The sequence below is a fragment of the Capricornis sumatraensis genome, chromosome 16, assembly GCF_032405125.1.
Source record: "Capricornis sumatraensis isolate serow.1 chromosome 16, serow.2, whole genome shotgun sequence".
In the NCBI taxonomy this organism is placed as follows: Eukaryota; Metazoa; Chordata; class Mammalia; order Artiodactyla; family Bovidae; genus Capricornis; species Capricornis sumatraensis.
In genome coordinates, this window is record NC_091084.1 from 76426463 (window position 1) to 76449073 (window position 22611).

Sequence of the window (22611 nt, forward strand, 5' to 3'; positions counted from 1 at the left end):
GAATTTCAGCCACTGTGGCAAAACTGCTTTCCTGGGAGGAAAAGTCAGCACCATAGCAGCAAGCGGTTACCTTTTGGTCCTAGTGAAAGGAGCTTGAACCAAGACAGGAAAGATTATGTGTCCCCTCTGGGCCCAGCAACACGGAGAAGAGAGGTAGCAAAGGCCTTCAGCTCTAGGTATTAACCTCAGAACTGGAGCTCAGGGCTTGTTGGCTGCAGGGCAGGTGCCCACTGCTCCTTTCTGGGCACTGCACTGTAGGCGCAACCAGTGGGCAGTCTAGATTTGCACATAGGCTGCCACAGCTGTGAAACTGCCTTTTCAGAAGGACAGGACCTCTGCGGCTCTCTCAACTAGCCATACAAGCCAGTGAGATTTGGCAGAGGCTCTATGACCCACCAGAGCTGGGGACCTCGCTGTGCCCAGCAGCCTGAGTGCCCAGAAGTCCATGTGCTGTGAGAGAACACACAGGCTTAATCCTCTTAGGGGAGAGAAGTCCAGGAGGAACCATGACCCGGAGTTGCAGGGCAGAGGCACTGGAGGGAGCCGAAAAACCATCAAAAGAATCCCGAGAAGTCAACCGTAGGGGCAGGAGGAAAGGCCCCAAGTTTTAGCATGTGAGAAGCCTGCTATGGGGTGTCTGAGTGCAAAAGGGGGTTCTCTGCAGGAAATACAATTGAGGTGCTAAGTGAGGAGAGGGTGACGTCAAAGTCCTGACATGAGGGAGGAGAAGCTGAGAGAAGCCAAAAGGAAGGGCTCAATTCACCATTAGAAGTGTTTGGGGCTGTAAGGGGCTTAAATCACTCTTTAGAGAGGAGACCCTCGGCAGAGTCCTTGGGTGGAGTGGGGGGGGGAGTCCCCTCAAGGGGTGAGCCCTGGTTCCCAGCTGGAGGTGGGGTGTTCCCAGCCTCCAGTGCCAACATTTGTATTATATTTCATCCTCACGACCATGAGATGGACCATTATCATCCCCATTTCACAGATGAGAAAAAAATCAAGCCTTAGGACTGTTGTAACTAATGTGAAGTCACACCACCTATTCTACTAGGAGAGCCGGGCTGTGACTTCACCCTACCTCACTCCAAAAATCTGTCGGTCCTAGGAGCCAGCATCCAACACCCACTAGTGTTTCTCTGCCTTCCTCCACGACTCTCCTTTCCTGACTGCCTTCTTTGTCTGCAGCGAGGGGGTCAACTCGGGTCCCAGGGACCAAGATCCCGCCATTAGTTACCGCATACCCGGACGCTAGGCCCACCCCAGGAAGAGAGCCCGCAGGGACACAGAGGGCTTTGCGGAAGGGGAGGCTGTTATTACTGCGTGGGATTGAGGGCGGGGCGGAGCCAAACTCGGGGACCGCGGGGCTGCGACTTCAGCACCTTGGAGAGCGCGGCTGGGCGGGGCTCCCGGGTAAGGGGCGGGGCGGGGCGGGGCGGGGCATACCCAAGCCTGGCCGAGGACCCGGGAGCGCGCTCGGAGGCGCTCGCGCCAGTCCCGAGAGCGGCGCGCGGTCTGGAGCCGCGCCCTGCCCTGCGCAGGTGCGCCCGCCGCGCAGTCCCCAGCCGATCCCCGCGGCGGCGGCCTCTCGCCGCGCCCGCGCCTCCTTCCCCGCCGCCGCCGCCGCCGCCGCCTCCGCGCCGCGCTCCGCCCGGATGGCAAGGGCTGTGCGGGAGAATGGCGGAGCGAGAGAGCGGCGGCCTGGGCGGGGGGGCCGCGTCCCCGCCTGCCGCCTCCCCGTTCCTGGGGCTGCACATCGCGTCGCCGCCCAATTTCAGGTGAGGCTCTCCGGCCGCCGCGCCCCACCCTTCAACCTAAATCGATCTGCCCGGGCTCCGCACCCGCCTCGCCATACGCACTCATGGGAAACCGCAGAACGAGAGGGCGGCGTGGGGATGGGGTCTCTTCCCGAATCCCCGTCAGCCTCAAGTCTAGACTCATGGCCGATGCATATCCGCGGTGCGGCTCTCTCCGCCATTCCGTGTCCGAGGCGAGGAGATCCCGAGATGGAACTGGAGGAGGGGGCGCGGAGGCCGCCTTCTCTCCGACTTTGGAGCTGCGGCGGGGTGTGGGGTCCGCGTTGAGGTCCCGCAGGAGGCAGGAAGCCTGGGGCTTTGCCTGCGCGCAGTCGGAAGGCTCCTGAATAGAGGATGACACTAGGTTGGGGTGCCCCTCGGGTCCCAGTTTCTTGGGGCGACCGACAGCCTTGGTGCTAGAGAGAGTCGCAGGCCCCTCCCCCAGCCCTGCCTGGCCAGAGGGGCCCAACTCCCAGGCCTGGCGTGGCAGGACCTTCTGTGCATTGGGACAAGCACTGACCTGGTCAGGCGCGTGTAGGTGCCGAACGAAGGCTCAGCCTCAACCCGCGAGATCGAGGCCCGGCTGTGGGAGGGGGAGTCTGGGTTGGAGCCCGCGGGAGTAGCCAGGGTTATTGGTGGGGTGGGTCCTGCTGGGGTGAGTACCCTGGACCCTGATCTGAGCTCCTCCTTCAGCTCTCTCCGTGCCCCTAGTCTGGCCTTAGGCAACTGGGAGGTGGATTTCAGAGAGGTGGCAGTGGGTGTTGTGGGGGTTGGGATGGACGTCCCTCCGTCCTCATCCTGGCGGGTTGGAGAGGAAAAAGAGGAGGGGTTACCGCTCCCGAGCCCCCAGAAAGAGGCCTCCATTCCCCATTGTTCCTCCATGTAATGAGCTGGTGCCTGCCCCTCTCCTGGGGCCTCCACCCGCGCCGGGCCCCAGCTGGGCTCTGGCGCCAGCCCCTCTTCTTGACCAAGGGGTTGCTGGCTCCCCGGCCCTCAGGTGGGCAGGGACCTCCAGGGATCGCTAATGGCATCATCTTCAGGACTGGAAATCTCCCAGAAGGCCCGGAGCTGAGCTGCCAAAGACCAGATGGAGGAGGCCGGGCTCCAGGGCTGGGGGCTTTGTGGTTCGAGCCTCAGAGTAAGGAGGCCGAGGTCTGAGACTCACTCCACCCGAGGTGAACTGCGATGCCTTCCCACCAGCGCTGCCCTCCTTCCAGGAGGCCCCTCTGTGGTGGCTAAGCACAGCTCTGGGACAGACGTGGATGCGAATCCTGGCTCCACCAACTTTCTAGCTGCCTGACCCGGGCAGCTCTCTGGGCTTTCCTGAGTCTCATCTGTTGATGAGCTAATTCACATTGATTCCTTCAGGTGCCTCACGCTGGCACTCAACAAGCGCCACCCTCCACACCGGCGGGCGTTGAGGCGGCTCATTCCTGCTCGGGGCATGTTCCCGGGTCTGGCTGAGGTCTCCCTCCCCACCACTCTGGGCGTCAGGATGGGCCTGCCCATTTTGTAGATGAGGAGACTGAGGTTCAGGAAGGCGGGTGGCTTCCCCGAGGGGAGTCAGGGCCTGAGGCTGCGTGTTCAGCCCACTCTACCTTCAGGCCCTGCCTCTGACCCGGAGGACAGCTTGGCCTCCCCCACCTGCTTCCCCCTCCACAGGTGAGAGGGCTTTCCGTCCCTGCTGCCCCCGGCGGGCAGGTTATCCTGGACTCCTGAGGGACAGTGACTGATAAGGAGGGCCCGCCAGTGAGTGTGCCCAGCCCTGGGCCCGGTGGGCAAGGGTGGCACTGTGCCAAGGCTAAGTGTGGGTTGGCCCTCCGGGACACCATGGCCTGGCTGTGGAGATGTGAACAGTAAGGCCAGTGTCTCTGGCCCCGAGGCCTGCCCTGCCGGCTCCAGCAGCCCCCGCTGCCCTTTCCCCGGCCGCCTCTCACAGTTCTGAGCTCGGCTGATGGAGCCCGGGTGGGACTGCGCCCCTGTGGCTCTGGCCTGGCTTTGAATCCTGTCTCAGGCCCTTTAGCCACATGCTCAGAGTGGGTGCCGAATGCCTTGGGCTGGTTTTTTCTCCATGATGCCTACTTTGGCCCTTGCTCAGGGCGGCCCTAATACTTGGATGAAACAATACATGTTGAGTGTTTCAAGGGCTGTGAAGAGCTGTATTCATGTCGGGCTGTTCCTGTGGGTATTATTGTGTGTGTGTGTGTGTGTGCACGTGTGTGCATGCGTGCATGTGTGCGTGTGACCCAGCACCACTGTCCACTTCCAGAAGGCACAAGACGTCAATACCTAAACTTCGGTTTGCCTGAAGCCCGGCACAGAGTAGGTGTGCAGTGCTTTACTATTTAACTGGGGATGCAACTGGAGAGTTCAGAGAAGAACGCTGGAAACCCTGCCACTTGGGAGGCCTTGCTCTGCCCAGGCGCCGTTCTAAGCACTTTCTGTGCCAGGGCGCCTCGTCCTGCCCAGAACCACACAGACAGAATCTTGTCATTATCCCCACTTTGCAGATGAAGAAACTGAGACGGGAAGAGGTTGGATAAGTGGCAGAGATCAAGTTCAGAGCCACCCTGGAAAGAGAGGGATAACGATGGAGAGTTTGGGGAGGGGGACACAGGTGTGGCTCTGAGGAGGGTGAGCATTTATTTGTTGAGAGTTGGTGTAAATAAACTTTTTTTTTTTTCTGATTCTAGAAATGCTCCAACCAGTTACTAGTGATTACCTTTGACTCCAGTGTGGGAGAGGGATTTTCACTTATTTCACAAACTTCTGTATTCTTTGAGTTCTTTTTTACCATAAGCATAAGTTACTTCTGTCACCTACAAAAGAATAAAAGAAAGTTGGAGGGTAAAGTGATACATGTTCATTTTAAGGAAATTCTGTGAGAGAATTTAAAGACTTAGCAGCGGATTCCTTGAGCTACGTGGCAGGAGGAAGAGAGGGACAGTCCTCGTGAGAGGCTGGTAGGGGGTCAAGTGAGCGGCTTTCCCGGGGTGTGCCGAAGGCGGCGTGGATGAGAGGACCTTAGAGACCAGCCCACTCCCAGCCCACCCCCTTCCTTAGGGGGAGACAAGAGAGGCTGAGGAGGTTCTGGAGCACATACAGCAAGCTGCAGCAGAGCTGGGGCGGCACCGGGTCTCAGGACTCCTTGGACACGATGGTCATGTTCTGGCCCCCACGCTGCCTGGGGGGTGCAGGAGCCAAGGGCCCCCTACCCACCTCTTCACAGGGTTTTGTGCACTCAGCTGTTTTTCATTCACTCAGCAAGAACTTGTGGGAATTCCCAGTGGTTAGGATTCCACCCTGGCACTGCTAAGGGCCTGGGTTCGATCCCTGGTTGGGGAACTAAAATCCCATAAGCTGTGCTGCCCGGCTCTCCACCTCACCCCAAAAAAACCCAAGTTACCTGCACTTTGCTGGGCTCACTGAGACACTCCAGAGGCACAGATGAGGGCCTGGCCTGTCGTGCGGGCAGCGACGTGGTCTATGTGGTCGGACAGACAGACAGACAAGGCCTTACCAGGCAGTTGTAGGTGAGCTGGTGACTCAAGTCAGGGGCCTGGAGGGGCCTTGGGTCAGGGCAGGGTGAGCTCAGCACAGGCCTGGGGGGCGAGTGAGGGTCACCCAAGAGGAGGGGTGAAGAGGGAAGGGGCATGTGACACCCAGGCTGGCCCAAGTGCAGAGACTGGGCGTACAGGGACGCAAAGGCCCTGTGGGGACCCTGGCCTGTCCCCCCACAAGCAGGGGAGCCCACAGGGGTCTCAGGAAGGACAGCATCAGATGGTGCCTTGGGCTTCTGATCAGGAGTGGACAGGGAGGCCACTGGGAGACCGGCTGTTGTGTGGGTGTAGACGGGGCTCCGGGGAGGGACATTTGGAGGGTAGATTAGCCCACCTGGGAGGGAGCCGGGGGAGGGGAGAGAGGTGCCTGGGATGAGGCCGGTCCGGTCCGAGGAAGGGGGTGCCCTGTGGGAGAAGAGAGGCTTGGTTGATGACATCACTTGAAGCTGAGCCTGAGGTTGCTGATCAAGGGGGGACCCAGTTAGAGGGTTCAAGCAGGCAGTTGGTGTGGGGTCTGGAGCTCAAAGGGGAGGATGGGGCTGGGGCCACAGACCCTGGGAGTCTGCTCAGAGAGCGAGTGATGGCCTGAAGCCTCAGGAGGAGCATCATAACGGTGGGGGGTGGGGGGAACAGAGTGAAGGGAGAGGCTGGGGACCTGCCACATCTGGGGGGCAGTGAAAAGCTGCTGCTGTTGGGGCCACCCCAACCCCACCCTGGGCAGCACCCCCAGATGGCTGCGATGAGGCAGAACGTGGACTCTGCTCACACAGCCGGCTGTTGCAGCATTGCAACCCAGCGATTGGGTGTCAGAACCATAAGTTGGCCTCTGGATTCCTGGGGCCCCAGGGGGACCCACAGGTTGGGCCCAGGTCCCGTTTCCCATCCAGGGGCTCTTGCGCATCCAGGGCACTGTCTCTGCAGCTGGCCCTGCTCCTGGATTCATTCAAGAAATCTCTAGGCACGTCCACCGTGGGCCTGGCCTTACCCGGCATCAGAGACACAGGCAGGGCCCAGGGCCTGGGTCTACCAGCGCTGCTTCTAACAAGCATTTATTTAGTGCCTGCAGTATACGGGTCCTGGGCTTCACGTGCAGAGCAGAGCAGGGGCGAGAGTCAGAGTTACCCCAGGAAACCCAGCTCTGCGAGGGGCGGGGGCTCGGGGGTGCGACCCAGAGCGGACTTGCGGAGAAGACGCCCCCCAGATCCCACCGCGTCCCACGGCTGTTTGTGTCAGGGTCTCTTCCTGTGTGCGAGTCATCACGTGGAGCCATAAGGTGACACACTCTGTCTTCTGCTTATTCTATTAGTTCCCATTTTCAACATTAACGCACAGACTTTATAACGTTCATCCCGAACAGTGAGCAATGCTCCATCCGCTGGAAGACCCCGCGTGCCAGACTCCGCGGTGGTCTCCATCATGAGGATACACACCCTTGTGCAGAAAGGTTTTGCCAAGGTTGGGATGGTTCCATAGGATAGTGTCCTGAAAGTCGAGTCACCAGATCCCAGAGTTCTTGCTCCATATCAGCACCAAAGTATCTAAACAGATTAGATGCTTGCTAACCCCAAGCAGGGCCTTCCTGGGTGCCCTAGTGGTAAAGAGCCCGCCTGCCAGCGCAACCGGGCTTCCCTGGCGGCTCAGCTGGTAAAGAATCCGCCTGCGGTGCAGGAGACCTGGGTTCGGTCCCTGGGTTGGGAAGGTCCCCTGGAGGAGGAAATGGCTACCCACGCCAGTATTCCTGCCTGGAGAATCCCATGGACAGAGGAGCCTGGTGGGCTACAGCCCAATGGGGCTGCAAAAGAGTCGGGCTGAGCACAACCCCAAGTAGGGGTGTTCTTGTGGGACTGGTTTCTTGGGTTGGATTCAGTTTTCAGTGAAGATGACCCCAGTGTGGACACGGTTGAGAAAGGAATTCCAGACCAGAGGAGAAAACCCAGCCTGACCCCAGAGTCCCCCAGAGCTGGGGGTGGGACGGAGAGGGGACTCTGAGGGTGAGGCTGGGCCTGGCGCCCCCCACTCTGCCGTCTCAACCAGTACCATCTTCCCAGAGGCCCCCACTCCTACCCCAGACGCGCAGGCAGGGTTCTGGGCACACAGGAAGTCAGGCTGAAGAGGGAGCTGGCTTCAAGATTTCCGAAGGGGAAGTCTAGAAAGACCTGGGGACATCAGCGTTTCATTCATTCCACAGCAGTCGCTAAGTACCTGTCATGTCAGGCCCCCTCGTGATGCTGCCCTCACGGACCAGTTGCCTCTCAGGGGAGCCCGCCTCTGGCCACAGAGCCCACAGGGAAAATTCCAGTGACTCCCCGCCCCAGGACGCCTGCAAAGGGGACCTAGGCCAGAGAGGGGCTCTTCAGCCCGATCAGGGAGCCAGTGGGGCAGGAGCCTAAGAGTTGGGAGGGTGGGAGGCGGGGGCAGGATCCGCAGGTGAGAATTTGGGCCCCTTCGCCTAAGGATGGGGGAAGCTGTTAGGGTTCTGAGCTGGGAACGGGTGATAGAGCCAGACTTGCATTCCACGTGTTGGTTTTGGTGGCCCCTCGGAGAATGGCCTGTAGGAGAGACCAAGGGAGGTGAGGAAGCTGCTCGGAATAGGGCAGCCCAGGCTCGGGTTCGAGAAACCCCTGGACAGCCGTGCTCAGCACTCAGAGGGCGGCAGAGAGACAGGCAGGACCCTTGGACCGCAGCTGACCCCATCACAGCGGGGCCCCGTGAGACATCGTGGCCAGGACCCATGGTCAGTCAGGGGGCACCCTGACCTCCCTCCCCAGGAGCCAAGAACAGGAAGACAGGAAGAGCCTCTAGGCAGCCAGATGCCTGGCTGGGTTTGGCATTGCTCAGCTTGAAGCCTCAGCACTTTACCATTTAACCCTTGCTTGGCAGGCCCTGCTGACTTCACCTCCTCCTGGGTGGAAACAGCAGCTTAGAAAGAGCTGCCGTTGGAACGCAGATGTGACTGACGGCACATGGCAAGGGAAAGGCCGTGGCGTAAACATCGAAACACAAGAGGCTTGTCTGTCCGTTTAGGGGAGCTCGGCTCAGGCAGCAGGAGCCTGAGGGTGGCACGTTCAGAGGACAGTGAGGAGCCAGAGGGGAGGACTGGGGCGCCAGAGTGGGAGGCGATGAGGTTAACTCGGAAGAGGGAGCCTGGGTGATAAAGATTGATGCCAAAGGTCGGGCCGGGGGGAGTCTCGAGAAACCAAACCCTTGCCATAGAGTGACCAGATGTTAGTGTGGGTGAGACCTCGTGACCCGTCTCACCCCAACGGGCAAGCAAGTCTGGGTGATGAGGGCAGCTGCCTCCAAAGGGCTGGGGTTCCCAGATCTAGAGGCAAAGCCGGGGACCCGACCTGCGGCGGGTCGTGTGGTTCAGCCTGAGCTGTCTTCTGGCACTCCGGGGGCCAGTTTCCATGGGGAAAGTGGATCAGTGGGTTCAGGAGGGGACCTTCCTCCTTCCTTCCTGCTCCCGCTGCCCGCCTCCCCTCCATCTTTTCCTTCCTCCTCAAGGAGCTGCTCTCCTTGAACTTGGAGGGACTAAGGGTCTGTATGGCTTTCCCTCCACAAAGGGCCTCCTGGGGCTTCAGGTGAGAGACCCAGAACTCGTGGTGCCTGGAGAAGCAGGAGGGAAGGGCAGGGAACAGGGCGGCGGAGGCGTGGGCAGAGGTGGGCCTTGCGGGAGGTGGGTGTAATTTGCAAAGATGACTCCAGGACTAGTCCAGCCCCCGATCCTTGGTCGGGACCTCCTCACAGCACCCTGTAATTTACACACACTCCACTCAGTTAAGTTCACCAGCACCCAGATGGGGGGGCCTCATCTTACATATGCGGAAGCTGCAGACCTATGGCATCTTCTGTCTGAGCCTTAGTGTTCCTCATCTGTAAAATGGGCAGAATAAAACCATCTACCAAGGCTGGAGTGAAGATGAAGGGAGACACAGAGCATAAAGAAGGTTGGTGGCCAGGGCATGGCAGCCACTCAGGCGACAGGGCGGCTGATCCTTGGATGGAGTCAGGATATGATCTCAGGCCTCCTGCTTCTGAGCCTGGTATGGCGGCCATTCCACCATCTTGCCTGGCTTAGGAGTAAAAAGTTAGATTGAGGAGCTCCGTGAACCTGCCCCACCAGAGCCAAGGATCAAGTACAAGCTGTTGAGCCCCAGCCCTGGGCTCTGTCCACCACTGCCCTTGGTGACCCTCATTGCTCATGCGTAGAGGCTGAGACAGCTATCCCTGCCAGCCCCCCAGACCTGCCTCCCAGGAAGCAAGAATATCGGGTGATGCTGAGATTGCGTGTGTAGAAATGAGCTGAGAAGCCCCGGCCCAGGTCCAAGCCAGACCCTGCAGGTCTGCTGTGAACACTCTGGTCTGAGAGGAGCCGTGGAGGCTGAGGCTGTCCTGGACAGCCATCAGCAGACACATACTGAGTGCCTAGTGTATGCAAGATGACCTCACCAGCTCTGCCCTCCAGACTTTGCTGGTGGGGGGGGCACCTGCTGGGTGCAGGGTGGGGGTGGGGTGTGAGCTCCATCTACTTTAGAGCCCCCTGAGAGGATGGGAAGGATGCTTGATGCAGGCCTCTTTCCCTCTACTCCTTCACACTGCCTTCCCTCCACGCACAGGGTGACACCAACCACAAGCAGGAGGAATGACAGGGACCAGCGAGCGCTGCCTGGAGGGCTGTGAGGCGCTGACACCGGGGACCAGGAGGGCTTCCTGGAGGAGGGGGCTTAACCGAACCTTCTCCCAGCAGGCACAGGTGAAAGCCTGCCACGTGCTTCATCCAAGCGCTGGGTTAGACGCTTGGGAGGCAGATGCAAGAGATAGCCCTTCACACACAGAGTCGGCAAGAGGAGTTGCATGCAAAGGGTGGTGCTTCATCTGCCTCATCGTGGTGGGTGCGAGGGGGAGCGATGTGCAGGCATGGGGAAACTGAGGCAGACAGCCCAGGGCGGAGGCCTGGGACTGCAGAGGCAGGAGCTAGGCCAGGCTGGGCAGTGAGGGCAAGAACATGCAGACGTGTGCAGGGGTCCCAGGCCCCCAAGGGTCGTCTGAAGGTACGTCTGGGTTAGTCACCCAATGGTCCTGCCGCTGCCTGGTGCCAGCTGAGTCCCAGGGGGTGCTTTCTCCGTGATGGGCCGGGCTGCCAGTGTGTGTTCCCCACTGCGGATGGGTTCTCAGCCCAGGATCAGAGATGCCACCCTGCGCCAGACTGGGCAGGGCTGCCCTGACTTCCTCCCCAGCCTGCCACCACCTCCACGCCCTGCCCCAGCCCTGGGAATCTACCACCCTTGGGCTCCAGGTCAGAAGAGGCCTTCGAGAGCACATTGTCATCGGCTACTTCGGCCGCCAAATGCCTCCGTGCCGCTCCTCCAGGGGTCTTCCAGCTTCTACTGCTGCCACCCCACGGTACCAGGAGTCTCTTGGGCCCCCAGGCTGCCCTTCTGCCCTGCCCAGGGAGATCCACACATGACCTGCCCTTAGCCCTGGCCTTGGAGCTCCTTTGCCTCCAGGCGCTTCCTGGATGGAAGGACAGAGCCCTGGGGAAGGGGGCCGGCTTCTGTCTGCACCCAGGTGGGCAACAGAAGCAGCCCAGACCCACCCCAGGCAGCGCTGTCTGTGAGCCCACAGAAACCTGCCTGATGAGCTGCGGGGGCTGAGCATCCCTTTGTGGAGAATTTTGGAAGCACAGCCCCCCATCCCCACCCCCACCCCCATCTCACCACCGGGAGCCCTAATTGTGCTGCTGGCCCTTTAAAAGCAGATCCGGGGCTGGCTTTTGGGGGGAAACTGCCCAGATTTCTGCCATCTGCATCCAAACCTGGGCCAGGGAGGGGGGGCCACCCCAGCCCCTGACAGGATCGGGGCATTGGAAGGGCAGGAGGAGCCCGGCATTGATTGCAGTAACCTGATCCCGCGGGGGAGGCGGCCGCGACAGCAGCGGCTGGGAAGAGCCGGGGAGGAAGCTGCCTGCAGCTGAGGGCTGGCGGGGCAGAGCTGGGGTCGGCAGCCAGCCGCTGCCTCCTCTCCCGGCCCATCTATTTTTAATGAGCTCCCCAGGCTTCTGCAGCGGGCTGGACGCAGAAAGGCAGGCCCAGGCGGCGGAGGCCGGAGGCCCCAGCCCTGCCCGGAGCCCTGGCCCCCACCCCAACCCTTCTGGGCATGAGAGGGCGGCCCTGGGGCCCCGCAGCCCCCTGGCCGGGCAGGGCTCTCCATGCAGCTGGTGCTGAAGATGGATTCGAGCCCAGACAATGACAGCTGGTTGGAGGATCAGTGGGAGCACTGGTAGGGGTTTGGGGCCCGGCGTGGGGGAGGGGGAAGCTCTGGGGCGACTCCACTGGGCTCCAGGTCTCTGTTTGGTTTGAGGGAAGGCCAGAGGCAGGGGGTGTGGCCCTCTAGGACCCCGTGGGGCTGAGCCCACCACCTCTCCTGGGTGACCTTGGACTAGTGGGTCTACGTTCTCTAGCCCTCAGTCTCCTGGTCTTCTTGAAGAAAAGACTCAGAATTCTGCCCAACTTCCTTAACAGAGTTCTCCCACTGTCCCACCCACACCAAACCAGGATACCCAGGGCTGGGGCTGAGTAGGAGCTGGCACAGCCCACCACTCTGGGGTGGGGGCCGGCCTTGCGGGGACAGGGTCCTAGTACAGCCAGTTAGAGTTCCCATGCTTTGAGTGGGGTCTCCTGAGTCCAGGACACCTCCAGCTTATCCCAGCCCCGCCACGGGCGACCTCCCATTCAGGGCTCACATGCCAGGCAGGAGGATTTTGCATTGGAATTGATGAGACCAAGAGCACAGAATAGGGGCAGTGTCTTTCCTAGAACTGGATGAAACTAGATTGACACCAGGTTCCCTTTCATCTGCTCCCAGGGCTTCTGAGGGGGGACCTCCTGGGCCAGGGACATGGAGCACCCCTCTGAGCTGGGGCGGGGCCTCTGCCAGCACCCTGGGTTCTGTCCCCAAGGTGCACAGGGAGGCCCCACTCCTGGCCTCCCTTGGAGTCTCTTCTCAACGCTCCACCTCGGGTGAACTGGAGTCAAGTCAATGCCTTGACTCTGGAAACCATTTCTTTGGCAGAGCCGAGGCTCTGACCAGCTGGGCCTTCTAGGCACAGCCTCCTGGTTGACAGCAGGGTGGAGACTCCCAGCCGGGTAGAGCCACGGTGACCCAGAGCCCTCCCTTCCAGTCCTCACCAGGAGACCTGCCTTTTGATCTGAGCCCCAAGCTTGCCCTGCCTGTTCAGTACCCCTTGCACTGATGCAGGCAGACCTCAGGTCCCATCCTCTAGGGGCTGTGATATGTCAAGGGGCTACTCCTTGGAAGAGGTACAAGGGAGGCACCAGGGTCCTCGGCCCACCGCCAGCAGTCCCCTGAGTGGTAACTTTGGCTTCTTGTCCCCACCAGGCTCACCCATGACATCAGCCTAGAGGAGTTTGAGGATGAAGACCTCTCCGAGATCACCGATGAGTGTGGCATCAGCCTGCAGTGCAAAGACACCTTGTCCTTACGGGTAAGGGTTGGGTGGATGGGATGGGTAGGGACAGGAGGGAGGGTATCCCTGTATCTAGAGGGGCTCTCAGAGTCTTTTTGGCACTCCCATCTAAGGAAATAACATGCAGGAAACATCCAGGACCATGCCTGGCACATCTTGAGTGCTCAGATTTTTTATTTATTATGTATTTATTTATTTTGCCAGGGGCAAAGGCAGGAGACAGACCCTTCAGTTGCCCACAAGAAGGGAGAGAGCAGGAAGTCTTGAGGCCTAGGACAGTAGCAGTTAGGACCATAATTAAGGGAAGACTCAGGACTACCCTAAATCCTTTCCAAAGCTTCCTTGGCAGAGAGCCTGAGGCAGTGTAGGGCGGAGTCCAGTGGAATCTGCAGTGCTTTGGGGCAGGAGAAGAGAGCCAGGGCACTCCCAGGCACCGAACACACCACACAGCCTAATGGACCCCCTCTGGCCCCTGTCCTAAGGGTCTTTCTGGAAGGTTAATCCAGCATTGCTGCTCTGGGCCCCCGTGGCTTTACCATAGGACAGATGGCTCTCTCAGCTGCCAAAGGTCTGAATCCTGCCTGGAGGGAGGTCCCCAGCATCTGGGGAGGCCCAGTCAGACAGAGATCCCTCATGTCTTTTCAGAACAGGAAAAAGGGGCCACAGGCCAAGAGATGGAAAGCAAGCATGCAGCTAGGTTGCAGAGCCCAGAGTTTCTCTCAGCCCCCAGGAGGGTGGGTGGCCGGAGTAGACATGCAGTTGGGAGAATGTTAGCAAAGGAGAGCCGCAGTGTGAGTTGGGGTGGGGTGCCTCTGTGTTGACCTCCTTTCACCCCCAGAGATTCTGTAAGTCCTTCCAGGCAAGAGGAAACTGAGGGGTGGGGCAAACCCTACCTACGTTGTACCCCCACCCCCTGGCCAGGCCAGAGGGGATGGAGGCAGCGGCCACTGATTCTGGACGAATACAGCTTCTTTAAGGTCATTCATCAGTTTGGGACTCCCGCACCATCCTCTTGGCTGACTTGTACAAGCAGAGCCTTGGAGAGGGTGGTCTTTGCAACCAGCGGACCCTGAGACAGTACTAGCTCAGGGTGTACCCTGTGGGGCCTTAGCCAAGCTCCAGGCGGCTATCACGTTTTCTTGCCAGTAAATCCTGGCCTCTCTGGGACGCTGGGAGGCAGTTAACTGGCGAGGGAATTGGGAGAGTCAAGGGATCTGTCCAAGGTGCCAGGGAATTAATGGCAGGCCTGGAGCTAGAACGGAGCTCTGGACTGTCAGTTAGGCCAAGAGAAGACCTCAGGTTGGTGGGTCTTAGCCTGAGGACGGAAGAGGGTGTGGATGCCACTGCCTCATGCGGGTGCTTGCCACCTGCTCCTCCCGGCCCGGCGTCCCTCTTCCGTCCGCGCTCGGGTCCTCCTGTCCGCACTGCGGCCCTCCGGGCTGAGACTATTTCCTGGGTTTCCCTTACTGCCCACTTCAAAAACTATAACCCTGGTCTCCATCCCTTATGGGGCCCTGAACTCCTCGGCGACCGCTCCGTCCCCAGTCCCCATGGCAACAGCGGTGACCTCACTCTGGGCTCGGTTTACTACTCGGGTGAGGTCACCGGCCGTTGCCAAGGGAACGAGGGGGGTTGCAAAGAGTCGGAAAGCGGCCGACCGTGGGGGCGGGGATCGGTGTGGACTGCCAAAGGTGCGGACTGACATGTGGAGGAGGCGGCGGCCTCGCGCGTCCTCGAGGGGGCAGGAGGGCACGGCCCCCTCTCGCGGGGCTCCTTGCCGCTCTCCCTGTCTCCCCCTCTTTGCGGCCGCGGAATGGGCTCGCCCGCGCCGGGTGTGGGGCGGGGGGAGGTGGGGGCGGTGCTCGGCCGCCTGGGCTCCGCCCCCGCCCGGCCCCCTGACGCCCCTCCGTCCGCGCCGCGCAGCCCCCACACGCCGGGCTGCTCTCCGCGGGCGGCGGCGGCGGCGGCGGGGGGAGCAGGCTGCAGGCCGAGATGCTGCAGATGGACCTGATCGATGCGGTGGGGGACACTCCCGGCGCCGAGGACGACGACGAGCAGGAGCGCGCCGCGCGGCGGCCAGGAGCGGGGCCACCCGAGGCCGAGCCCCGCCAGGAGACTGTGCCCCGCGGCCAGAGCCAGGGCCAGGGCCAGGGCCAGGGCCAGGGCCCGGGCGGCGGAGACACGTACCGGCCCAAGCGACCCACCACGCTGAACCTCTTCCCGCAGGTGCCGCGGTCTCAGGTGAGGCGGGGCCGGGGCTCAGGGGGCGGCGCCGCGGGGCGGGGCTCCGGCAGGTGTCCTCAGGGTCCCGGCAAGGACCGCGGAGCCGGCGGGGCTGCGCGAGTCGGAGAAGTCTCCAGCCTGGTGATGCTTGGCCTAGCTTTCCCAGGGGGAGGTCCCTGGAGAGGTGATCGCTGAAGGCAAGCAGAATCCGCCCTAAGTGAGACGGGCCGAGCAGCTCTGGCTGGGTTCTGAGCCTCGAGATGAGACGTGGAAGGAATGTAGGGACTGAGAGGGCCAGGGGGAAGATGCTGCTGGAGGGGGAAGTAGGGGATTAAGAGAACAGGGGTTGCCAGGGTGTCGGGGCCCCTGCTGAACGTGGGGCAGAAGCAGGGCCTGGAGAAAAGGGCACGTGAGGTGGCCTCCTGGGAAAAGTCAGGGGAAGTTGTGAGGAGTTGTGGCGGTTGCCGCTTTGAAATTCGGGCAGCTGGGAATTCCTGGAAGGCAGGGAAGAGAAATGGGAGGCGGAGCTTCTGGGCTGAGTTGGGGGCCTAGGGCCCCTGGGCTGGGTGGCTGGATGCCAAGTAGGGTTGAATGAGGTCTGGGGAGAGCCGGCAGTGGGCCATTGTCTCCCAGGCCCAGTCTGGGGAGGTTCAGAGGAGCAGCTCTGGGAGCGGGGCTGTGGGTGGAGGGTGCAGGGGCTGCAGAGAGAGGATCGGTCCCTTTCTCAGGGTGCTCTCTGGTAGGTTTTGGCAGCCAAACTCAGGAATGTGGGAGCCTGCAAGGGTGTTCTCAGGGGAAGGGGCTCAAGGTGTCTGTAGGGAGCCTTGTATATAAGCATTGTGGAGAGGGGTCCCCGGGGCCAGAGAATGTGGGGTGTGTGGCCCGGAGACCCAGGCAGGAGGGCCTCTGGCAATTACAATCTGTCATTCCTACCTCATGCGCTCCTGGGGGGAGGGGTGGGGGAACCTCGTCCTGGAGCCATCGTTTGTATGATTCAACCCAGTCCCCCAGGCCAGCTGCTGCGGAGACCCTTCTTCCCACCTCTTTCAGGCTCTACGAGCACGTCCCTGCCTCTTCCCTAGGCCATGGCTTCCCAGCCTTCAGGGGAGTAGGGCCTGGAGTGAGCATCTTGCCTGTAAACCCTCCACGTCTGAGACCCCCGGGGTCTGATTCTGTCCCTGGATGGCTCTGGCTCCCCTCCCCACTCACCACCAATGTTGGTGTCGCCACTTTCGTTGAGGCCAATGAGAACCTCTCCCTGAGGCCCAGCCAGCTTCCCCGGGCCCAGGGGGTGGGCTGTCCCACGTCAGCAGGCCTGGGAGGAGGACTGTGACTTGCCGCCCCTCCTGCCTGTGCCAGAGGGCTGAGGCCCTTGGCCAAGTGGTAGGGGGGCAGGGGCAGCAGCAAATGGCCTAGGGCTGGCCTGGGGTGGGGGGGGCGGGGCAGGGCCGGGCCTCCCTGTGCCGGGCACTGTTGAGCGCTTCTGTCACAAGGGCCTTTTGTCCCCTGCACAGGACACACTGAATAATAACTCTCTGGGCAAGAAGCACAGTTGGCAGGATAGGGTGTCGAGGTCATCCTCACCACTGAAGACAGGTAAGTGGGGACCCTTTCCCTTGCCTGAACTCCAGCCGTGGTCAGCGGTGGCCCTGGAGCCTGCCGCACGCCCCGTGGGGAGGCCCCACCGTGTCTTGGTGTCTGTGTCCGGGCGTCCCGGGTGAGGGCGCCCACTTGAGCCCCGCCCCGCCTGCTCTTCAGGGGAGCAGACGCCTCCGCATGAGCACATCTGCTTGAGCGATGAGCTGCCGCCCCCCAGCAGCCCCGCGCCCACCAAGGATCGAGGCACCTCCACGGACAGCCCCTGCCGCCGAAGCGCCGCCACCCAGATGGCGCCTCCCGGTGGGCCCCCTGCCGCCCCCGCGGGTGGCCGGAGCCACTCGCACCGAGACCGCATCCACTACCAGGCGGACGTGCGGCTGGAGGCCACCGAGGAGATCTACCTGACGCCCGTGCAGAGGCCCCCGGACCCTGCGGAGCCTACCTCCGCCTTCCTGCCGCCCGCCGAGAGCCGGATGTCGGTCAGCTCCGACCCCGACCCCGCCGCCTACCCCGCCAGTGCCGGGCGGCCACACCCCTCTATCAGCGAGGAGGACGAGGGCTTCGACTGCTTGTCGTCCCCGGAGCGGGCCGAGCCGCCAGTGGGAGGATGGCGCGGGAGCCTGGGGGAGCCGCCGCCGCCGCCTCCGCGGGCCTCGCTGAGCTCCGATACCAGCGCCCTTTCCTACGACTCGGTCAAGTATACGCTGGTGGTGGACGAGCACGCACAGCTGGAGCTGGTGAGCCTGCGGCCGTGCTTCGGCGACTACAGCGACGAGAGCGACTCGGCCACCGTCTACGACAACTGCGCCTCTGCCTCCTCCCCCTACGAGTCGGCCATCGGGGAGGAGTACGAGGAGGCCCCCCGGCCGCGGCCCCCCGCCTGCCTCTCGGAGGACTCCACGCCCGACGAACCCGACGTCCACTTCTCCAAGAAGTTTCTGAACGTCTTCATGAGCGGCCGCTCGCGCTCCTCCAGTGAGTGGGCAGCAGGAGACTGGGAGGGGGGGGACCTGGGGGAGGTGTCCCCAGCGGCAGCCCCAGGTCCACCCGGTCACGGCATTAGGGCTGAGCCGGGGGCTGGGACCATCCTCTCCCAGCTTGTCCCCTTCGCTTACAGGTGCGGAGTCCTTCGGGCTCTTCTCCTGCGTCATCAACGGGGAAGAGCAGGAGCAGACCCACCGGGCCATATTCAGGTGAGAGCTGAGGGCCCCGCTGGGCAGGCAGGAGCTGGCCACACCCTCCTGGCCTCCACCATCACCACATGGCCTAAACGCAGCCCCTGCACTCCGCCCCAGGAGGACAGTGTCCACCCTCTAGGAACCTGGAGCTTGGACACAGAGTGGACGGTCTCAGAGTGATGTGTTTGCTGCCAGAGCCCAAGAGGGTGCCCAGCAGACACCCCTGACCACACATTAAAACCCACCAGCCCCTCCCCCTCCCCCCGTGGAAATAGTCCCTACCCATGACCCCTCACTTAGAACTTCCCTGTAGTTCAGACGGTAATGAATGTGCCTGCAATGCCAAAGACCCGGGTCCGATCCCTGGGTCAGGAAGATCCTCTGGAGAAGGGCATGGCAATCCACTCCAGTATTCTTGCCTGGAGAATCCCATGGACAGAGAAGCCTGGTGCCTACAGTCTATGGAGTTGCAGAGTCGGACACGACTGAGCGACTAATACTACTACCACCATGACCTCTCACAGTTGACCTGTGGCCCTGCTCCCTTGGCTGTGATTTCCTCGGTGGCAGATGCATGTCTGATTGACCTCGGTCCTCTCCTCCTGGCCCTAGGAGTCACGGGCACACGGGATGCTGTACAAATTTTTACTGAACCAGTGATGTCGATGTAGCTCCCCGACCCCAGAGCCGGGTGGGGAAACATGTCTGGTTGAAGGGGCCCAGGCAGTGAATTCCTCACGGGCCCTCATTGGGGACAGGTTTGTGCCTCGACATGAAGACGAGCTCGAGCTGGAGGTGGACGACCCTCTGCTGGTGGAGCTGCAGGCCGAGGACTACTGGTACGAGGCCTACAACATGCGCACGGGAGCCAGGGGCGTCTTCCCTGCCTACTACGCCATCGAGGTCACCAAGGAGCCTGAGCACCTGGCAGGTAGTGTTTCCTCCCCCGCCCCGGCGCCCCCACATCAGTCCCGCCCCATCGCTCCTGGGCAGACTGGTGCTCCAGATCTCACCCTCCCAGGGAGGGGGCCCCGCAGCGGTGACTTCATCTCACAATAGAGAAAAGTGAGGCCCAGCCCAGCAGGGCCAACCCCAGGGGCAGGGGTGGTGACCCTCTGTGGGTTGCCTGCTACTCATTGCACGCTTGCTTTCCAGCCCTGACCAAAAACAGCGACTGGGTGGACCAGTTCCGGGTGAAGTTCCTGGGCTCAGTCCAGGTCCCCTATCACAAGGGCAATGATGTCCTCTGTGCTGCTATGCAAAAGGTAGCTGCTCCGCTGGGGAGGGCACCCCCCCCCCGGCCTGGTCCCCCATCCTCTCCTGGGGAGAGGGGCACCAGCCTAATGTCCCGTCCTGCACCCACAGATCGCCACCACTCGCCGGCTCACCGTGCACTTTAACCCGCCCTCCAGCTGCGTCCTAGAGATCAGCGTGCGGGGCGTGAAGATCGGCGTCAAGGCTGATGACTCCCAGGAGGCCAAGGTGACGGCCCAGGGCCCCCCCTGCTCTCCCGCCAGAATCCCAACCTGTGCCCTCGCGGGCTGATGACCACCCTCTTCTCTTCTCCCTCCTGTAGGGGAATAAATGTAGCCACTTTTTCCAGTTAAAAAACATCTCTTTCTGTGGATACCATCCAAAGAACAACAAGTAAGACCAGAGGGGAAAGGGGTGGAGGCGGGCGTGCTGGCTCAGGGTGCTTGCAGTCCAGCCCCGGGCCTGGCGTGCGCCCCAGGGGCCTGAGCCCCTGTCCCGCCCAGACGGACTGCTCCCCCTCTGCAGGTACTTTGGGTTCATCACCAAGCACCCTGCTGACCACCGGTTTGCTTGCCACGTCTTTGTGTCTGAAGAATCCACCAAAGCGCTGGCAGAATCTGTGGGGTGAGTGTGTGTGTCCTGCCGAGCTCCCAGTCCTGGCCTGAGGGCCCCAGCACACTCCTCAGGCTCGGCAACACCCCCAGTTCTCCTAGTGCCTCTGCACAGCTCCTTGGCTCACGGAAGGAGGGCTGGGCGGTCCTGCAGTCCCAACTTTATAGTCACTGGGCCCTTTCTTCAGTTGCAGTCTTACTTAGGAAACACCACGTGTAGAGAACAGAGCTGAGCAGCTCTCACCAGGGCAGGCATGGGAAACAGAGCCCAGAATAGGGACCCCGACACTCCAGGGTGGAAACCCCAGGTGGAGATCCTGCCCCTCCCCAGTGACGCCTGGGTGTCTGCCTGCCTCCTAGGAGAGCATTTCAGCAGTTCTACAAGCAGTTTGTGGAGTACACCTGCCCCACAGAAGACATCTACCTGGAGTAGCGGTGGCGCCACTCCGCCCTCGCATCCCCAGGCCAGGGCCAGGACAGCGGGCTGCCGACAGGACGTGGCACTGCTTGAGGGGGGCACCTGCCACCACCAGAGGAGGGGGAGTGGCGGGCTGCTGGCCGGGGTGGGGGAGGGCAGGGGTTATCGGGAGAGGCGAATGCAGTCTATTGTAATATATGGGGTTAAGACTCATCTGTGGAGGATGGTGTGGGCTGCCCGGGGGTTGGGAGGGCACAGGGCTGGGGGGAAGATGAAGCCTCCAGCCAGGATGGGCTGCCCTCCTAGGAGCAGAGGGCTCTGTCTCACCTTGGGCCTCCCTCACTTCCCCCCTACCAGGGCCTCTGGCCGGCGGCCCCTGCCTTGACAAAGCCCATGCCACCTGCAAGTGCCCACCCTAGCCCTGCCCCCAACTCCCCAACCCCCAGCCGTGGGGCCCTGAGCTCAAGCCCAGCCCCTCCCGAGGACTCTGTGGTCAGGAAACGGCCGCAGGTCGGGGGTGCCGCCCCCCGTTCCAAGCTGTCACCAGTGTGGCCTCTGGACCGACAGCTCTCACCGCAACCCCGCCGGTGCGCTGGCCCCCTGGCAGGCGTGGGGGTCCCCGCGGGGTGGGGAGAGCACGGCAGCAACGGGGGCCCCACCTCGGCAGGAAAAGGAGGCTCCGCCCCGGCCCCGGGCCAGCCGGGCCTCTTGGCTGCTTCAGCTGTAGCCCCATTCTGGGTCCTGTGACCCTGGCCTCAACTATTAAAGTGCCATTTCCTGTCGGGACCGCACTGGGTGTCACCTGCTTGGACCCCCCAACCTCGCCCGGCTCGTTCCCACGCCAGGAAGGCCCAAGGCTTTGCTGCACAGAATAGTTTTATAAGGGGTTCCCATCACAGGCGTGAGTCATAGTAGTACTCGGCCATGTCGGGCCCGTCTCGCTTGCGCTGCTGGGCCCGGGAGAGCAGGGGTCGGGGCCCCCGAGGCCACGGGTGTTTCGGTCGGACCCCGTAGTCTAGAGAGAGAGAAGAGGGGGTGAGTGGCAGGGAGCGTCCGCGTTCCCCTGAAGTCTTCCCCACACACAGGCTGTGTGGGGTGAGAAGGCCCCGAGGCTGGCGGGGTGCCCACTCCCAGGGCATGGCTCCCCCATCAGGGAGCAGGGTGGGGAGAGGCTACCATCCACCAGGCCGGAGAGCGGCGCCGAGAGTTCCAGGGGGGCCGAAAATTCCTCAGGAACGGCTCGCTGAGGCCTGCGGAGAAGTTGGGGTGCTCAGCACAGGCAGGGGGGCAGCTACCACCTCCCAGAACGGGGGCAACGTCTGAGGGTGGGGGGTCCCGACACCGGGGCGGGGCGGCCCACCTCAGGAGTTACCTCAGCGGCTGGGGGCGGAGGAGCGCGGCTGCCAGGACGAGGTACAGGACGAAGAGGCTCAGGCCGGCCCTGGGGTGCAGAGCCCCCAGCATGGCGAGAACCATCCTCCACGCGGTCCCTGATCCCGGCTTCTGCCTGCCCCTCCCCCAGCAGGCCGGAGGATGGAACCTGCGGCCCACGCCCGGCCGCCTCACAAAGGCCCCCAGCTCCGTGGCTCCCTCGGGCTGGGGAGCTCCCTGCTGAGGCCTGTGGGCGGGTTGTGCTGAGGCTGTGGGCAGCCAGGTGCTGAGCCCATCTTACTCTAGACTCACCGCTAAGGGCACAGATAGCTCAGATCCCCACCTCGCCTCTTGCCAGGCGGAAACGTTACTTCCCTCTGTGGGCCTGGGCTTCCTCACCACTGAGGTAAGGTACCTACACAACCTGCCCAGGGACGGACACCCAGGATGCCCTGTGCAGAGGTCACAGCCACCGCCCAGAGCCCCGGCATTTCCACTGCTCCTCGCCCAGCCTCCCTCTCCCACCCCCTTCCTCCCACACTGAATTGCCCGAGGTAGGTCCTGCAGCTGGAGAGCCCTGAGCAGGTCCCTGGGCCCTGGCCCACTCAGGCCACACCGGACAGAGCTCATGCTGAGGGCACTCCCCCCAGGCTGCCCCCCCGCAGCTTAGCATGGCTGCAGGCCCGCCTCCGAGGCTGACACGGACTTCAGCATAGGTGGCAAAGCCTGGGACCTGGACCTCTCGAGTGTAAGCTTCCCAAGGGCAGGGACTATGGGATGTCCAGTACTGGATGCCTGCTGGGTGCTCAGTGAATCCTTGATGAGGCCAGAGACAGTCTCTTCACAGGCCTGTGGCGAGGCGTGTGGGCCTCTGCTTCCTGCCCGGCCCCCGTGTTAACTCAGTGTGGACCCGGCTCCCTCCCTGGACACAACTGGCTCCCACGAACCCACCTTAGCATCCTCTGCCCCCCCTGCCCTCCGCCAGGAACCACAAGTTCAGACGCTCTGGCTCCTCTTAACTCCAAACCCCTCATTTCCTTGCCTCCAAGACTAGACGCCACCCTCTTCCTTTGTATCCACAACCAGTCCCCAAGGCCTGGCTGGGTCGCCCCCCACCCCTCCTG

The 22611-nt window shown here is 62.1% G+C and overlaps 2 protein-coding genes across 2 annotated transcripts; one reads left to right on the forward strand and one right to left on the reverse strand.

Annotated features, from left to right (window-relative positions):
- The first annotated feature begins 1668 nt into the window (after positions 1-1668).
- On the forward strand, positions 1669-20131 carry MAPK8IP1 (mitogen-activated protein kinase 8 interacting protein 1). The gene is made up of 12 exons (XM_068989261.1): positions 1669-1769; positions 12746-12851; positions 14757-15074; positions 16571-16652; positions 16815-17630; positions 17773-17848; positions 18592-18764; positions 18989-19098; positions 19199-19315; positions 19410-19480; positions 19613-19711; positions 20059-20131. Exons 1-12 carry the CDS (start codon positions 1669-1671, stop codon positions 20129-20131), a joined length of 2142 nt encoding a protein of 713 aa, XP_068845362.1.
- Positions 20132-21009: 878 nt separating this feature from the next.
- On the reverse strand, positions 21010-21592 carry FREY1 (Frey regulator of sperm-oocyte fusion 1). The gene is made up of 3 exons (XM_068987941.1): positions 21489-21592; positions 21293-21366; positions 21010-21131 (listed from the first exon to the last, which is right to left on the reverse strand). Exons 1-3 carry the CDS (start codon positions 21590-21592, stop codon positions 21010-21012), a joined length of 300 nt encoding a protein of 99 aa, XP_068844042.1.
- Positions 21593-22611: the final 1019 nt, after the last annotated feature.

Bases quoted from the DNA above. Each gene is read 5' to 3' on its own strand.
- MAPK8IP1 (XM_068989261.1), top strand. From the start codon at position 1,669: ATGGCGGAGCGAGAGAGCGGCGGCCTGGGCGGGGGGGCCGCGTCCCCG. The intron at 1,770-12,745 runs GTGAGGCTCTCC...TGTCCCCACCAG, and splicing joins GCGTCGCCGCCCAATTTCAG to GCTCACCCATGACATCAGCC. The intron at 19,316-19,409 runs GTGACGGCCCAG...TCCCTCCTGTAG, and splicing joins ATGACTCCCAGGAGGCCAAG to GGGAATAAATGTAGCCACTT.
- FREY1 (XM_068987941.1), bottom strand. From the start codon at position 21,592: ATGGTTCTCGCCATGCTGGGGGCTCTGCACCCCAGGGCCGGCCTGAGC. The intron at 21,367-21,488 runs GTAACTCCTGAG...ACTTCTCCGCAG, and splicing joins CTCCGCCCCCAGCCGCTGAG to GCCTCAGCGAGCCGTTCCTG. The intron at 21,132-21,292 runs GTAGCCTCTCCC...CTCTCTCTCTAG, and splicing joins GCTCTCCGGCCTGGTGGATG to ACTACGGGGTCCGACCGAAA.